At 44.9% G+C, this 18,387-nt stretch overlaps 2 protein-coding genes across 3 annotated transcripts in view; both read left to right on the plus strand.

Moving 5' to 3' along the window:
* Positions 1 to 12,175, plus strand: part of PROM1 (prominin 1) — a 116,211-nt gene extending 104,036 nt beyond the window's left edge. Inside the window, exons 25-26 of one of the 2 annotated variants that reach the window (XM_030801163.1) lie at positions 9,289 to 9,328; positions 11,036 to 12,175. In XM_030801163.1, the coding sequence (XP_030657023.1) occupies positions 9,289 to 9,304 (16 nt within the window). In that variant the 3' untranslated portion in view covers positions 9,305 to 9,328; positions 11,036 to 12,175. The remainder of the gene's footprint in view (positions 1 to 9,288; positions 9,329 to 11,035) is intronic. The other variant, XM_030801164.1, reaches the window with a different exon arrangement.
* A 5,144-nt stretch (positions 12,176 to 17,319) lies between these two features.
* On the plus strand, positions 17,320 to 18,008 carry FGFBP2 (fibroblast growth factor binding protein 2). Its single transcript, XM_030801165.1, has one exon. The coding sequence runs from the start codon at positions 17,337 to 17,339 to the stop codon at positions 18,006 to 18,008; it is 672 nt and encodes a 223-aa protein (XP_030657025.1). The 5' UTR covers positions 17,320 to 17,336.
* Positions 18,009 to 18,387: the final 379 nt, after the last annotated feature.

Below are 18,387 nucleotides of genomic sequence, written 5' to 3' on the forward strand. Positions count from 1 at the left end.
GGTCATTTTCTAGGTGGTGCTGTCTTCAAAGAGTTGCTAAAGATGAGTAAGATGAGTTCTGATGAGGCTAAACTTGATTTCTTTTTTGTTTGTTTGTTTTTTGTTTTAGTAGTAGTTGGGTCATTTCTGTTCAGGTGAATTTTTTTTTTCTTGGTGCTGATTTTTCTATACTTGTTTTAACTACTTTTTTCCTCTTGCTTAATCCTCTCAGCTTCCCTAACCAGCCTTTTTATTTCTTGTTTACAGTTCCTCTCTCTCGGGGACCTGGCATTTCACTTTATGATAACTGTTTTTACACTTTCCATTTTGGCTCTGTAGTCTGCCCCTCATTCTGTGTCTGGTGAATGTGTATGCCTCGTTTTTCACTTCACTCATCTTTCAACGTGGGTCTCTCCTGAATTTGCACTGTCAGTATCTGTGTTAGAGTAAATATTTGGGGGGTGTAGTTGCTGAGCTTTCATAATAATTAAAAAAATTAATTTTATCTCCCTTTTTTTGTATTTTATAGTGTTGAAACTATACCTATGAAAAAGTAAGCCTTTTTTAAAAAAACTATATTCCTAGATGGGATGGGGGAGGTTGATATTATTATGTAATGGACTTTAAAATTAAGTTATTAACATCTTAAAATTACATAGAAACAGCAGATCTGTCCAGGCAAAAATAAATTGTAACACCTCTTAAAAAGAGGGTTGGCACATAGAAGGTGCTCAAGGAATACTTGATGAATTAATGAAATTTTATATGTTAAGTTTATTAATCTATAAAGTAGTCATTTGGTCTTTGAAGTTTAAAAGGAGCAAAATGTCAATTACTCATTTGTCTTTTTTTTAGATTTAACAAATTGTTACATACTTTTCATGACCATTACATTGTCTTTGTAATCCATGATGTAAATACTTCATCTTAGAGATAACATGGTGTTTTTGGTGTATTTATTTCTGTTACAGTATGGAAAATGGTAATAATGGTTATCATAAAGATCATATATATGGTATTCACAATCCTGTTATGACAAGGTAAAGCAAAGTCTGGAAGTGCATGTCCGTCCTATGATAAACCGTCTCATCTCCTATAGATCAGCACTGAATTTTCTGCATGCTGCTGATGCCTTCACTTCTCTCTGTATGATACTTTATCAATGCTAGTCTCCAATCATGCTCTACATAGTGTTCCATGATGCCATGAGTTTAAATGTTCAGTCGATTTCTAAACAATGGAATTATTCAGCAACTAAAATTTGGTGTCATCTTAAAATGCTATGTATGGCTGTGGATCATTACAGATTAAATGCATGCATACCTTGCATTTAGAATTTCTCTGCACCAAATAAACTGAGTAGTTACAGTTTTCAAAGCTTTTCCTTCGTTCCTACCTTCCTTCCTTCCTTCCTTCCTTCCAATAAATTAACTGTAACCAACCAGAAAAAGAACCTCAATTATTCCTCCAAAATCTTTATGAATTTACATTCTCTAGAATTAAGGAGCTCCTGTGGTTCTGGATATATCATATGTCAGGTAACTCAGTCCTCTGCTGAGGCTCTGCTAAGAATTCAGACCCACACGTCAGCCAGGGACCTATCTGCTCATAAGAGGTGGAGCCATAGTGTGCGGGGCAGCAGGGCAGCAGTGGGCTGTCCTCTTCAGTGGGCGTGATCCTTCCCACGCCCATACAGCTGGCCCCCCAGTGCTCCCCCGAGCCCGCTCCCCACAGTGATGTCTCAGATGCAAACGGGTGAGTCTAACGTTGATGCATGGGGGAGATGCACCTTAGAAGGCCCGCGCTCCACATGGGAGGCATCCAGTTCAAAGTGCCCACATTCAGGGAAGCCCACAGCTTTGGCTTCACATCAGGTATTTATATTTAGAGCCTCCCAGGCCAGAAGCTGCTTACCAGTCAGGCACACCCTTATCTTAAGCAATATTATCTAATAACAGTTGATGCTCCACCTTGGTCAGATTTCAAGATGAACAGAACCAGAAAGTCATTAAAATTTGTCCTTTCAAGAGGTAAATGGCTTCCTGAACTTAAAACGTTGAACATTGTAAAAAATTCAGAACTTTGCATTATAATTTTCCATTTAGGGGAAGAGAAGTTATCTGAGTGCATTCCAGCTGCTATAACGAAATGCCTTAAACTGGGTAGCTTATAAACACCAGGGTTTATTTCTCACAGTTCTGGAGGCTGGGAATACAAGATCAAGGTGCCGTCAGATTGGGTGTCCGGTGAAGGACCACTTTCTCATAGGTGGTGTTGTCTTGCCAAATCCTCACATGGCAGAAAGGGCAAGCTGGCTCCTTGGGGTCTCTTTTCTAAGGGCGTTAATGAGAGACTAATGACGGCTTTGCCTTCATGACCTAAAGCGTCACCGTGATTACGATGTCAATGTATGAATTTTAGGAGTGCACAAACATTCAGATCAGAGCAGAAATGGTGACAATAAAAAAAATCAAGTTCTCGGCCAGGCGCGGTGGCTCATGCCTGTAATCCCAGCACATTGGGAAGCCGAGGCGGGTGGATCACGAGGTCAGGAGATCAAGACCATCCTGGCTAACACAGTGAAGCCTTGTCTCTACTAAAAATACAAAAAATTAGCCAGGTATGGTGGCACACGCCTGTAGTCCCTGCTACTCGGGAGGCTGAGGCAGGAGAATCACTTGAACCCGGGAGGCAGAGGTTGCAGTGAACCGAGATCGCGCCACTGCATTCCAGCCTGGGTGACAGAGACAGAGGAGATTCCATCTCTAAATAAATAAATAAAGTCCTGAAATGGCAAATTGACTTCATCTCATCTGATACTTCTGGTATGCAAGGCTTGGTGGCTAGAGTGCTGTGTTGTGACAGAGTTGAAGATGGATTTAAGTATCAATTAGCCAGGTGTGCTCTGGGGAGAGTAGACAGTACAGCTGCCTGCATAATGTCCTAGCCTTCCTTTTTGTGGTGTAGCATGCTTGGAGGGTATCTTATATATATGGACTGAAATTTTCAAGATCAGAGGACAGCTGTTCTCAATTACCTCTGTTGCCCTAACATCAGATCTTCTAGGACTGCTCTGAATTTGTAGAATTGCTTCCTGGTATTTGCCTGTTGGTTGTGAAGGCACTGAAAGTACTCTCCGTTCTAAGAAGAGTCATCCAGGCTGCCTGGAAGATGCTAGAGAGAGAGACGCAAGCCTGGGTGGAGGCTGCCACAGGCAGGTTTTCTGGAAGCAGTGCTCAAATGGAGTTTGGAGTGCAGGATATTTATGAGGAGCCATGGTTGTGAAAGAAAGGGGGAGAAGTCGAGGTTGGCCTGCCAAAGCCTTGGCCCAACCAGGCAGGAGCTCTGGATCAAGCATGGCCTGTAGGGAGTTGCCCACACTGGGCTAATCATTATAGATTAGCTAAGTCTTTGCACCCCCTCCTCCCCCAGTCACTGCTCCCAGGGCTGGAGCAGCGCTGCTGTAGAGCTGTAGGCTCTGCTGTCAGAGCGATAGGCTCTAACAGCTGGAGGCTCTCTGCTGACCATGCTGCCCCCAGCTGGAGGCAAGTCATTCTTAAAAGGGAATCCAGAAGGCACAACTCCATGGCTCCCTGAGAAGTAGATGCACTGGTAGGCCTGGAAGAATATGCTGCATCCAAGAAATCCTCCCGCAGTTGAAAGGGAGGTGTCAGTGTGCAAGTTGACAAGACAGTCTTTGAGATGCCAGGGTCTTCTCAGCGCACCAGTACTGCCATGGACCTTTGTCACTGAGGCATGCTCATCACAGCCAACCGGACTCTGGCTAATTCCCAGCTTCAGATCTGAGTGCTGGAAATAGGCAGGCGTCAGCTGTCTTCTGTCTTATGCCATCACGTGAGACCTTTCCCACAAAGGAGGGTAGACTTCCAGTTCTAGCATCCATAAGAGAATAACCGAGCACCTATTAGTGCCACAGATGTCCTGCGTGTAGCATCAAAGACTTAATTCTCTAGGCTCAAGAAGCTTGTTGTAGCTCTCCTTATTTACTAGTTTTTACCCACATTGCTGGAACAGCATAAGACTTGATAACTCGTGGATTTAACTTGCTGTACAAGAAAAAAGACATGATAACGATAGAAAACAGCCCTCGTCGGTGTTGAGAAATGCCACTCTTCTCACTTGCTAGTGAACATTTCATCTTGGGCTGTTAGTGTTGAAATTCAAGCTAGATTAAATGCCATTGTTCTATTAAATACATAAATGAAGTTTTAGGATGATTCTGTGGTCATTCTGCTTACAACAGACATTGGAAGGACTTGTCTTTGTGAAGGGCCTAGCACTTCATCCACCTGTGAAGCCTGGGGCTAGGACTATACTAATGTTGGACATCCTTCCTTAACGGTCCACAGCGCATTTGAATTTTTTTCTACTTTCTATATTCTGTGTTCTATAGTAGAGCTCCGAGGGTGGGTTGAAGTGTTTTGTTTCAGCAAGAGAAAAATCCCAAAGACTGAGTGACACCCTATGTGAGTTTCGCTGAAGCATCTTTCATGGTAACAATTAAATCGAGACTTGTTTTCGTTCCTGCACACCCACCTCCAGTGGGAACCCTGGCAAGTCTCCTGGATGTTCAGCCCGTCTACAGGCAGTCAGTGAAGAAGCATAGTTTTGATCTGGTTTATTTGCAGAAGGTTAGGAAATGACATCCCAGAAACTCTAGGAACATTGGGACACCTTTCTTTTCCACCCAGACCCTCCTAGAGGTCCCAGGGGTCTGAGTTGGAGTGGATCCTTGCTCTGTCTCCGTGTGTCATTGTGGAAGTGCTATTTAATGTCCTTGAGCCTCAGTTTTCTCACTTGTAAAAGGAGGGAATAATAAGAGCTTTGAGGCTGGGTGTGGTGGCTCACGCCTGTAATCCCAGCACTTTGGGAGGCCAAAGCAGGCAAATCACAAGGTCAGGAGTTCGAGACCAGCCTGGCCAACATGGTGAAACCTCATCTCTACCAAAAATACAAAAAATTAGCTGGGCGTAGTGGCGGGCACCTGTAATCCCAGCTACTTGGGAGGCTGAGGCAGGAGAATCGCTTGAACCCTGGAGGCGGAGGTTGCAGTGAGCTGAGATTGCACCACCGCACTCCATCCAGGACGACAGAGTGAGACTCTGTCTCAATAAATAAATAAATAAATAAATAAATAAATAAAAATAAGAGCCTTGTTTGCACAGGGTTGTGAGGGTTCAATGAGGTAACAAGGCAAAACATTCACCCTTTGACCTTTGTAAGCCCTTATTTAAGGGTTTGTGGTTCACTATAATAACCACAATCTTTTCTTATTACCGTGACATTTCCGATGGAAGGAACCCAAAGGTGATTCAGAAGATAACTAAGTGTGGCTCTAATCTGTTAGCTGAGCCAGCTCCACTTAGCTTCCACTGATGACACCAACTGGGCTCTGGATATTAGCCGACACCTCTTGATACCTTCTGTACAAATGAGCCCGAATTGGTGCCTCCTTCACACAGCTTGAGACTGTGATTTCCCCCAGTGTTTACTGCCAACAGTTTTCAGGTGTTGCCTGCATTTCAGGACAAAGCTAGGTTTAGGAGGAAAATGATCAGTGCACAGAGAAGGTGCTTGGCTATTTTAGAAAAGCCTTCTGGCTGATGCGGTGGCTCACGCCTTTAATCCGAGCACTTTGGGAGGCTGAGGATGGAGGATCACTTGAGCCCAAGAGTTCAAAACAAGTCTGGGCAACACAGCAAGACCCTGTGTTTATAAATGAAAAAAAAAATTTTTTTTAATGTAAGAATGAAAGAAAAGCCTTCTGCAAACCGGGACACTAGTGCTTATCAAGTGAAGAGCAGTTTGACACTAATATTGCTTCATGGAGCATTTCCCAGGAGAATTCTCTGAAGTAAGAACCATGAAGTGGGCTGCTTCTGAGTGGCAAACTCAGTTTCATAAACTAGTTTTTTTGGTCTCTTTTTATTTTATTTCTATTTCTTTCTTAAACACACACACACTGTAATTAGTCCATTATACAGTCTGTGGCTGTTTGCTTTTGTTTGAAGGAAAAGTTAATAGACTTTCATATAAACCTATGTAAGCCTGGATTTTTTTTTCCAACGATGCTTTTGTCTCCCATACAAAGTCTGCGGAGCAAGTGGAGGCATTTTCATTTCAGGAAATATTGGGTGACTCGTTTCTGAACCTTCTTCCTGGCCTTTCATGGATCACTAGAGGTCACTCAGATTGTGATCTTTCTGCTGCTAGGGAGTTCTTTAGAGAGACAGAGAGAAAAAAAGAGAGAGAGTGTGTGTGTGTGTGTGTCTATGTGTGTGTGTAAACTTACTCTTTCTAGCTCTGACTTCAGAGATCAAGAGAGAAAGTTGCTTCCTGTGAGGCCACAAAGGCTTGAGAGCAAACAAACACCAGTACTGGTCCAGCAGCCCCAGGAACCGGGCAGGATGACCACCCTGCCTCATCCTGCACAGTCCCCGCATCGGCCCTCTATGGCTGTCGTCATCGCCCTGTTGTCTGTCTTTTGCAGATAGACTCAGGGATGTGTAGGCCATGCTCAGGTCTCTACAGCTAGCCAGGGCAAGCTAAGATTTGAGCTATTTCTCCTTTTCTCCCGAAGGCAGGTGGGCAAAGAAAAGTTCCCAAAACAGGTGGAAAGAGCACAGAAAAATTTGATTATTTTTCCCAGTCTTCACTCTGAAGACTATCAAACTGGTAGAAAGAGGAACAAATAAGAGGCAAATATTGCTAGAAACTCTAGTTTATCTGAAAAGGAGAGAAATCTGATTTTAATATGAAATTACCCTTTTTAATGTCAGCAAACAATGTGGAGAAAAACATACCATGGGGGCCCAACAAATATGTCTGTGAACCACCTTCTTGCTGGTTCTGCTGTAGATGGTGGTCGTTGTGCATGCTGCTGTGGATTCTTTGCTGCTGTGGATTCTTTGCTGCTGTTGTTGTTGTTGTTTGAGGCAGTTTCACTCTGTCACACAGGCTGGAAGGCAGTGGTGTGATCTCGGCTCACTGCAACCTCCACCTCCTGGGTTCAAGCGATTCTTGTGCTTCAGCCTCCTGAGTAGCTGGGATTACAGGCACACACCACTGTGCTCAGCTAATTTTTCTGTTATTAGTAGAGATGGAGTTTTGCTATATTGGCCAGGCTGATCTTGAACTCCTGACCTCAAGTGATCTACCCCACATTGCTAGATTACAGGCATGAGCCACTGTGCTTGGCCAGATTCTTAGATAGAAGTAGGAGGGGTTCGCATGGCTGCACCTCTGCAGCCTAGAGGAGGAAGCAGGTGGATCCCAGGGAGTGCTACATAAACAGCAGCTGACCCTCACCTGTGTAGGTTCTGGCTGCGTAGGTCTTGTAGAGGGTGCTTGGAGCCCCTTCCCTTGTGTGATATTTCAGGTTCTTTGGGGGCCAGGACCTTCCTTTTTCTGTGAAGGGGATAGTGCATCAGTGACAAACAGATTCCATCTCCTGGGCCAACTTCTCTCTGTTGTCAGGTTGCCCGGAGCCCCTGTGTTGATTGAAATCTGGAAGTTTAATCCAGACTGACTCAAAAGTGCTGTCATCAGTGTGTGATGTCTACTCTGGGGACAGGAGAGTCTCAGATGTCATGTATTGGCCTTCTTTATTTTATTACTTTATTGTGTTGGGCACCCCAGAAGTTATCATTCAGAGCCCAAATCCTAACGGCCTGAAGAAATGTATCCTCCAGTTACGGTCTCACCTAAGGCCCTTTGTTTCTCTTACATCAGGAGCTTCCAGGATTAGTTTTAGTTACTTGCTATAGTTTCATTGTCCCCTCCAAAACTCATGTTGAGATGTAATTGCCATTGCGACTATATTAACAGGCGAGACCTTGGACAGGTGGTTAGGTCATGAGAGCTCTGCCTTCATAGATGGATTAATGCCATGATCACAGGAGTGGGCTCCTGATAAAAGGAGGAAGCTCGACCCCATTCCCTGTCTGTCTCTTGCACTCATTTGCCCTTCCATTATGGGATGATGCATCATGAAAGCCCTCACCAGATGCCAGCACCAGGCTCTTGGACTTCGTGGCCTTCAGAACTGTGAAAAACATATTTTTTTCTTTGTAAGTTACCCAGTCTCTGATATTCTGTTATAGCAGCAGAAAACATACTAAGACACTGCTTAAATTGGCTTGTTTTGCTCATTTCCTGCTTCTGAGGTCTCCAGAGTTCCCTCTCTTCCAGGATAGGATGGATATACTGTCTGGAGGAGAGGCAATGCTAGGCAGGAGGTGAAGAACCAGTGATCCTGTTAGTGTGCCCAGCATCCCTCTGCTCAATAAGGCAAATGTAGGTGTTCTTTAGAAATGATTGCCAGAGCCTACAGTCCTTCATAATGTTCAGCTCCAGGTCCTGGTGAGGTGGACAGTAACAAGAGATTGAACCAGCCCCCGCTTGCACCCTTTTCCAGGGGCCCTTTGAGCCCTTTCAATAAAGAGTTTGTTTCTTTACCGAAAGCGTAAAGGGTAGTGCAAGAAGAGGCACACAGAACCAAGCATGTGCACTTTCTAAAGTGAAAAACTTTAGAAGGAATGTCTTGCCTGGCAGGTGCCCTGATGTCCTCCGTGCATGTCCTCCCCCAACCTCATGTGTCTGATGCAGCACTGCAGTGAGGCAGGCTGGATCCTGCAGGTTCAGAGGGGTTGTGATCCACCTGAAGTCACAGTCGGGCAGGGTGTGCCAGAGTTGAAACTGCCGACCTTCCAGATGGAGTTCACTAGTCTTCCCCCTGGCGTATACCTTTTTGGTTGTCAAGGCCATTATCACAGAGTCACTTTAGAGGACACTAGGGCTACTGTTGATGGTTCCCCCAGAGAGCCACTTAGAGGCCATGTGCACTTCCTGATCTTACACCCAGGAATTCGTAATTGTAACAAGGTCCCTGCGGAACTTCCATTTGCTTCTGTCTTCTGTCCTAGAAGCGGACTTTAGAAAGACTCTTGTGGTAGACATGTGTACTGCTGTGTTGCTGCTGGCCTAATGTCTTCAACACATATTCTTAGTGACGCTTAACACTTTTAACTTTAGATTGTGAATATTCACAATTCTACTTGTCATAGTCTGTTTATTCTCTTTACCTTCTACGCTGTTTTTAACAGCAATACAAACAGAAGCTAGAGTAACCAGTGTTTTGTCTGACACATTCTTCTTGATAAACTTTATGAGGTGTGGTTTATATTCGTCTGTACCTTTAGTCACATGCCTGCTTCTTAGCACAGAGGTGATGAAACCACCCACAGCTTTGCTGGGGGTATTATATTTCTTTATTTTTTTGTTTTTTAGCCCATCACAACATTGATAGCTGATGTTGAAATTGCTTGAGGTAAGTTTGATGCTTTCATTGAAGAGAATCTACAGGACTATAGTTTTTAGTTTTTAGAACACCAAAACATGGCTATTCCTAATACATTAAGTGGGAGATCTAGATCAGTATATTAGACAAGATATTTTATATATCCAGTCCACCCTCTGTACCTGCAGGTGCCACATCCGCAGATTCAACCAACTGTGGATCAAAAATACTCTAAAAAATTTTTTTTTAAATAACAGTACAAAAATAAAAATAATAAAAACAATACAGTATAACAGCTACTTACATAACACTTACATTGTATTAGGTATTTTGAGTAATCTAGAGATGATATACAGTATGTAGCTGGATGTGTGTAGGGGTCCTGGAACCAATCCCACATGGATCCAGAGGGACGACTGCATGTATGCATATGATACAATGACCCTCTCTGTATATACATGCATTGCTATATAAATGTGTGTATTTATATATATATACACACACACAGTGAGTATGTGTGTGTATATTAAAAAAATAAAATTTTTTTACTTAAAAAGATAAGTTTTTTTTAAGTAAAAAAATAAGATGTTTTTTTTAAGTAAAAAAATAAGATTTTTTTTTTTAAGTAAAAAAATAAGGGCTGGTGCGGTGGCTCACGCCTGTAATCCCAGCACTATGGGAGGCCGAGGCGGGCAGATCACTTGAGGTCAGGAGTTCAAAACCAGCCTGGCCAACATGGTGAAACCCTGTCTCTACTAAAAAAAGTTAGCCGGGTGTGGTGGGGGGCCCCTATAATCCTGCCTATAATTTCAGCTACTCAGGAGGCCGAGGCAGGAGAATTGCTTCAACCTGGGAGGCAGAGGTTGCAGTGAGCCGAGATCACACCACTGCACTCCAGCCTGGGCAACAGAGTGAGACTCCATCACAGAAAAAAAAAGAAAAAGAAAAGAAAGTGTTTTTTTAGAGTAAAAAAATAAGCCAGGCATGGTGGTACCTGCCTGTAGTCCCAGCTACTGGGGTGGGAGGCTGTGGTAGAAGGATTGCTTGAGCCCAGGAGTTCAAAGATGCAGTGAACCATGATTATACCTGTGAATAGCCAACACACTCATGTACTCCAACTTGGAAAATGTAGTGAGACCCTATCTCTAAACAAACAAACAAACAAAAATCTAGAAATCTGTGTACCAACCATGTACCTTGAGTATTACGGGCTTAAAATTTTTTTCTGGCTGGGTGTGGTGGCTCATGCCTGTAATCCCAGCACTTTGGGAAGCTGAGGTGGGCAGATCACTTGGGGTTAGAAGTTCGAGACCAGCCTGGCCAACATGGCAAAACCCCATCTCTACTAAAAAATATAAAAATTAGCCAGGCATGGTGGCAGATGCCTGTAGTCCCAGCTACTTGGGAGGCTGAGGCTTAAACCTGGGAGGCAGAGGTTGCAGTGAGCTGAGATCGCGCCATTGCACTCCAGCCTGGGCGACAGAGTGAGACTCCCTCTCAAAAAAATAAATAAATAAATAAATAAATAAAATAAACAAAAACCACAAAGTTTTTTTCTATATGCTATATTTTAACAAATTGTTTTGCAACAAACATATTGCTGTGCCTCTTGAACGAGTTTATATTTTCCTTAGTTCTTAGGCTCCTGGTGGGGACCATTTTAGGATTATGCATTCCTGGTTTTCTCTTTATTAATTCAAAAGCAGTTTCTAAAATTGTGTTTACCTTTCATTTCAGCATCAGGATACTCAAAGTGGAAAGGATCACAGATTTTTGGTAGTTTCTGGGTCTACAAGGACTTTCCAAATCCAGGAGCAACGCCAGTGGCAACGAAGTGACTCAGGCGGGCACCAAGGAAACGGCGCCATTGGTCTCTGGGTAGTGCTTTAAGAATGAACACAGTCACATTATAGTCCATGGTCCATCACTATTCAAGGATGACTCCCTCCCTTCCTGTCTATTTTTGTTTTTCACTTTTTTACACTGTTTCTATTTAGACACTACAACATATGGGGTGTTTGTTCCCATTGGATGCATTTCTGTCAAAACCCTATCAAATGTGATGGCTAGGTTCTAACGTATTGCCATGTGTGGAGTGTGCTAAACACACACCAGTTTACAGGCAAGATGCATTTTTTGTACAGTAAACGGTGTATATACCTTTTGTTACCACAGAGTTTTTTAAACAAATGAGTATTATAGGACTTTCTTCTAAATGAGCTAAATAAGTCACCATTGACTTCTTGGTGCTGTTGAAAATAATCCATTTTCACTAAAAGTGTGTGAAACCTACAGCATATCCTTCGCGCAGAGATTTTCGTCTGTTATACTTTATCAAAGATTGGCCACGTTCCACTTGGAAATGGCATGCAAAAGCAATCCTAGAGAAACCTGTGTAACTCCATCTGGCAAATTCAAAAGAGAGAGAGAGAGATCTTGAGAGAAAGAAATGCTGTTCGTTCAAAAGTGGAGTTGTTTTAACAGATGCCAATTATGGTGTACAGTTTAACAGAGTTTTCTGTTGCATTAGAATAAACATTAATTGGAGTGCAGCTAACATGAATATCATCAGACTAGTATCAAGTGTTCTAAAATGAAATGTGAGAAGATCCTGTCACAATTCTTAGATCTGGTGTCCAGCATGGATGAAACCTTTGAGTTTGGTCCCTAAATTTACATGAAAGCACAAGGTAAATATCCATTTGCTTTAGGGTTTTCATGTTGGATCTGTCATTATCAAAAGTGATCAGCAGTGAAAAACTGGTCGGACAAAATTTAACATTGACGTAATGAAATTCGAGATGTAGGCATTCCCCCAGGTCTTTTCAGTGCAGATTGCAGTTCCGATTCATTTCAATAAAAAAGAACTTGGAAAAACGTGGCCTGTATGTTACTTCCTTGAGTAGATCCAGCGACTCACAACTTAGATGATGAAATTTGGGCGTATGTTATTTGTGAATTTATTCCATTAATTATTATTAAAGGGCCCATTATACAGAAGTAATTCAAGGTCAAGGTCAAGGTCAAAGTGGGCTATATTTTAGATCTTCTTCAGATCTAAAGTCATCATTTCTTAGGGAACTGTCCAGGTCACAATATTCACAATTGGATACCAACTATAGGCAAACTCTACTTCGCCTGATTTACTCCTAAACACACAACAGTAAAAATGAATTTTTTTAAAACAACACACAAGAGGCTTGCAATTTAAACAAGACTATATAGTGTATAATTCTTCTGGAGGAAATTATCTCTTAACTTCCCATTTTTTGAAAACCTGATTTTTCTATCGCCCATTTAAATAATTCAAGTTTTTCAAGCCAACTTAATACTCCTCGTGTCACTCTTGCAACTTTTATTTATTTATTTTTCAGTATCTCAAATCACCAAACACAGTGGAAGGATATGGTCCTAAAGTTCTTATCTTTGCTAAAAAAAAAAAAAAAAAAAAAAAAAAAATTCAGCCTGGCCAGGCACAGTGGCTCACACCTGTAATCCCAACACTTTGGGAGGCTGAGGAGGGTGGATCATGAGGTCAGGAGATCGGGACCATCCTGGCCAACATAGTGAAACCCCATCTCTACTAAAAATACAAAAATTAGCTGGGCATGGTGGTGGGTGCCTGTAGTCCCAGCTACTCAGGAGGCTGAGGCAGGAGAATCGCTTGAACCTGGAAGGCAGAAGTTGCAGTGGGCTGAGATCGCGCCACTGCACTCCAGCCTGCTGAGAGAGCAAGACTCTGTCTCAAAAAAGAAAAAAAAAAAAATCAGCCTTTCCTCAACCCCACTGCACACTCAGCCTGGTAGTACAAGATGTTTTCTTTTTTCCCTCTCTTTTTGGAAATAATTTCCTTGAAAGAACTCTCTACACATCTCTATATCCACTTTCTCATTTCCACTGGTTCTTCAACTCCTGTGACCTACCTTCTGTCCCCACCCCTCCTGAAGGGCTCCTGTCAGGGTCACCGAGGACTTGACTTTTGTGAACACATCCCCTTTACAAAGATCTCCCTTCAGGCTCCCAGAAGAGCCCTCTCCAGTTTCGTCTTGGGGCATGGCTGTCTATTCCTCAGTCTCCTGCCAACACTCATGTCTCCAGTTCTTAAATTTAGGTGGCATTCGCAAGTTCTCTCCTGGTCCGCCCCTCACTCTCTCCTTGGGTGATTTCAGTCACTCATCATCTCACCTGCTCCCTTTGGTTCTCTCATCACATAGAGCTCCAGCCAACCCTGTGTTCATGACATGTCTCCACCCAGATGCACCTTAAACCAGAGGTTGGCAAACTTTCTCTGAAAAGGGTCAGACAGTGAATATATTTTGCTTTCTGGGCCATGTGGCCTATGTCTCCTCAACTCTGTTGCAGCACAAAAGTAGACGTAGGCAGTACGTAAGTGAATAGATATTGCTGTGTTCTCCCAAAATTACAAAAGCAGGCTACATGGGCCACAGTTTATGGCCCCTGCCTTAAACCACTGTCCTGACCTGCACATCCTCACAGGTTCTCCCCACCATGTTCCCTTTCTTGAATTTCTCCACCTTCACCCTATCACTGGAGCCAGAGGAATCTCTTAAGTCTGCTTTCCCCCTCCCTTCCATCCACCCTTGGTCACCAAGCCTTCCTCTCCATCCCCACTGATGATATCCTCTTACAGTTTTCATAATGTCTCTTGGCTAGCGAGGCATTCCCCTCTTTCTTTTAGGCTTCCAGCCCCCTGAGTTTTGGCTAGACATAGGCTACCTGGTTGGGACTGTATTTCCCAGCCTCCCTTGCAGCTAGATGTGGCTGAGTGACTAGGCTTAGGCCAGCAGTAAGTAAGTGAAGTGTCTACTAAGAAAACTGCAGATCCTGGACTTGTTCCACTGGAAATGGCAGCAATCAGACCTTGGAAGGCATGTGTTAAATTTGAAGAACTTCCAGGCATGAACCTGGAAGACTGGTTCATAGTAGAGAAGGTCTTTTTGTTACAGCAACTCAGCCCATACACAGCCAGCTTGCCCACTACCCTCCCTGTGCACAGCCCCCCTGTCCACCAATCCTTTCTCAACACAGCAGTCTCTTACAGTGCAAATCTGATCATGACACTCCACACTTAAAAGATGAACAAGCAAATAAGAAAGAAGAGAAATTGGGCTGGGCATGGTGGCTCACGCCTGTAATCCCAGCACTTTGGGAGGCCAAGGTGGGTGGATAATCTGAGGTCAGGAGTTCGAGACCAGCCTGACCAATATGGTGAAACCTTGTCTCTACTAAAAATACAAAAATTAGCCAGGTGTGGTGGCATGTGCCTATAGTCCCAGCTACTCGGGAGGCTGAGATGGGAGAATTGCTTGAACCCAGGAGGCAGAGGTTGCAGTGAGCCGAGATCGCGCCATTGCACTCCAGCCTGGGTGACAGAGCAAAACTCCATCTCAAAAAAAAAAAAAAAAAAAAGAGAGAAATCACTGCCTTCAAGAGGACTAAAGCAGGATGAAGTGATAGAGGAACAGAAGAGCTCATTTACACTGTATAGCAAAGGAAGGCTTCTGTGAAGGTGGCAGGGAGAAGCCAGGCATGCAATGTTCAAGGAACAGATTTTCAGGCAGTGGGCATGACTAGTGCAAAGGTCTTGAGGCTTGGCTTGTCCCAAAAGCGAAAAGAGGAAGAGCATGATTAGAGCTCTTATGATAAGTTCCCGTTGCAGGGTAAACTCAGCCTCACTAGGGCATTGAAAAGGGCTGGTCATAACCTCAGGGTGGCTAGATGGGTCTAGCAAGCTGTTCCCTGCAACTCTGTGGTGGGTGGGGGAAAGGAGGTTGGAGCTGAACACCTGCCTTCCTCTGGCCACGACATGGAGCCTGGCTTGGAGTGCTGTTTACTCCAGGGGCTCCTGAGTTGGAAGCACACAAAGGGCAAGCGTCTGTCTTAGAACTGGCCCTGTGGATTGGTACCGGGGCTGCAGGCCCCACCCTGAGTCACCTCTCCAGCCTGATTCTCACCATTGCCTCCTTGCCCTTGACATTTCAGCAGTCCATAAACCTGCACTCCAGCAGCACTCCTTTACAGGAAGCATTGTCCTGCCTTAAGAATCTGCCCTTGGCCAGGTGCAGTGGCTCGTGCCTGTAATCTCAGCACTTAGGGAGGCTGAAGTGGGCAGATCACTTGTCAGGAGTTTGAGGCCAGCCTGGCCAACATCGTGAAACCCCATCTCTACTAAAAACACAAAAATCAGCCTGGCATGGTGGTAGGTGCCTGTAATCGCAACTACTCAGGTGGCTGAGGCAGGACAATTGCTTGAACCTGGGAGGTGGGGGTTGCAGTGAGCCAAGATTGTGCCACTGCACTCCAGCCTGGGTGGCAAAGTAAGACTATCTTAAAAAAAAAAAAAAAAGGAACCTACCTTTAGCTGGTTGTAGTGGTTCACGTTTGTAATTCCAGTGACTCCAGAGGACAAGGAAGCAGGAGGATTGCTTGAGGCCAGGAGTTTGAGTTCGGCCTGGACAACAGAGTGAGACCCTCTCCCTAAAAATTTAAAATTTAAAATTTAGCTGGGTGTGGCAGCCCATGCCTGTAGTCCCAGTTACTTGAGAGCCAGAGGCAGGAGAAGTAATTGAGCCCAGGAGTTGGAGGCTACAGTGAGCTATAATTACACCACTGCAATCTGGTCCAGGTGACAGAATGAGGCCAAAAAAAAAACCAAAAAAACAAAAAAACACCTGCCCTTTACCCTTTCTCAACCTGACAATTTGACTGACTTGTCTTGAAGGTTTGGCACCACTTCTTGGAAGCTTCCTCTGCTGCCCACCTGGGGTGATGCCTCTTCTGGAAGGCTCTCACCGCTACACACACAGTGGCTGTCAAAGCTCAGCCTGGCTTTAGTTCCAGCCCTACTAGGTCTTCTCAGGACTCAGGATATCCAGGTGGAAGGAAGGCTGTGCCAGGTACCAACTACCCCACATAAGATCGCCAAGATAAATCCCTCACATTCAAACTATTCCCCCAACATCCGTCAACTCTATTACTAATAGCAAATTGCCACCTTTGGTCCACTCCACAGTGCCCTCTGAAAGGGTCATCAAAAGACAGTTATGACCATACCAAACTATGATTCTTGACACAGAACCAAAAGTTATTTTCAATTTATTTTGTTTTTTTCTATTTTTAGAACAGTAATAATAATATTTAAAATCATATTTTCCTGTGATATAATTAAAACTGTGTTATTTCAATTGAATTTGAAATAGAATTCATGGTCTAAAATAGACTGAATCCCAGTGTGAACATATATTTGCATGCCTTCCTCGTCGTCATTCAGTTGGTGAAATTGTCAGGCATGCAATAAGAAGGGAAGTGAACATTGCAGCACTGTGGCCTGTGGCCACAGTGATGGCGGGACAGCCCCACAGAGGCCACACCAGGTGACTCTCAGCTCGGTGGGTGGGAGGCGGAGTGTCTCTGTGTCCCTCTAGCACACACATCCTCACATAACCTCACAGTCTTTTTTGCATTTGCCAGGCCATCTCATAACACCTAGGCTCACAAAATTCTGGCTTCCTTTGGATTAACTAAACCCATGGTCCCCCAAGACGGGGATTCCAAGGAGCAGGAGAGAGCCTCGAGGCAGCCCAGACTCCCAGCTACAAACCTCTCTTTCCAGAATTCCACTGCCACACCTTGGCATGTACCAAATGTTGACAAAGAAGGCTGTTCCTGTACAAGGGCCAATTTTAGAGCAAGCTCCCTGTGGTTGGAAAACTGTAAAACCCTCAGCCCCAAAGCTGTGTGTAGTGCTTTGTGCGTGACAGGGCTGGGGCAGATCTCTCTGAGGCACTCAGGAAAACCATTCCCTTTGCTTGTGGTGGGCGGCCCCTGGTGGCTGCTCTGCCCTTGCCAAGTGTTACGTGTCTAAGGTCTGTGGGCATGTTTCTCATTTGCTGCAAAACACCCTCCCCACCCTTGCAGAGAAAGAGTCTTTTGTGCAGCACCCTTTAAAGGGTGACTCGTCCCACTTGGGTTCTCTCTCCTGGTGCAGTGTTGCAGGCAAGTTTATCAGAGTATCGCCATGAAGTTCGTCCCCTGCCTCCTGCTAGTGACCTTGTCCTGCCTGGGGACTTTAGGTCAGGCCCCGAGGCAAAAGCAAGGAAGCACTGGGGAGGAATTTCATTTCCAGACTGGAGGGAGAGATTCCTGCACTATGCGCCCCAGCAGCTTGGGGCAAGGTGCTAGAGAAGTGTGGCTTCGCGTCGACTGCCAAAACACAGACCAGACATACTGGTGTGAGTACAGGGGGCAGCCCAGCATGTGCCAGGCTTTCGCTGCTGACCCCAAACCTTACTGGAATCAAGCCCTGCAGGAGCTGAGGCGCCTTCCCCATGCATGCCTGGGGGCCCCGGTGCTGAGGCCATCCGTGTGCAGGGAGGCTGGGCCCCAGGCCCACATGCAGCAGGTGACTTCCAGCCTCAAGGGCAGCCCAACGCCCAACCAGCAGCCTGAGGCTGGGACGCCATCTCTGAGGCCCAAGGCCACAGTGAAACTCACAGAAGCAACACAGCTGGGAAAGGACGCGACGGAAGAGCTGGGAAAAGCCAAACCCACCACCCGACCCACAGCCAAACCTACCCAGCCTGGACCCAGGCCGGGAGGGAATGAGGAAGCAAAGAAGGAGGCCTGGGAACACTGTTGGAAACCCTTCCAGGCCCTGTGCGCCTTTCTCATCAGCTTCTTCCGAGGGTGACAGGTGAAAGACTCCTACAGGTAACACCCTTTCCTTTACTCACACACAAAGACTACGTGAGAGGCACTTAGCACTTTCACAGCTGCTGCAACCACATCAGAGTCTCAGTGTGTGTTTGGGGGTGGGTTTGAGGCTGTCTGTTGCAGAGCAGAGTAGATGAGGTGGTTCATCCGGAGTGGCACTTGACCCCGGTGATGCACAGGAATCACCTACAAGGAGCTCTAAAAATGCTGATGCCCAGGCCCCTCGCCAGACCGTTCCATCTGTGTCTCCAACACAGTAGCGCAGGAATGTGGACTTTTAAAACTCTCCCCCACGTGATTCGAATGTGCAGCCAAGGTTGAGAATCTCCTTGTGATGGGACCACCTCACTGTTAAA

The sequence above is a fragment of the Nomascus leucogenys genome, chromosome 20 (assembly GCF_006542625.1).
Source record: "Nomascus leucogenys isolate Asia chromosome 20, Asia_NLE_v1, whole genome shotgun sequence".
Taxonomy (NCBI): Eukaryota; Metazoa; Chordata; class Mammalia; order Primates; family Hylobatidae; genus Nomascus; species Nomascus leucogenys.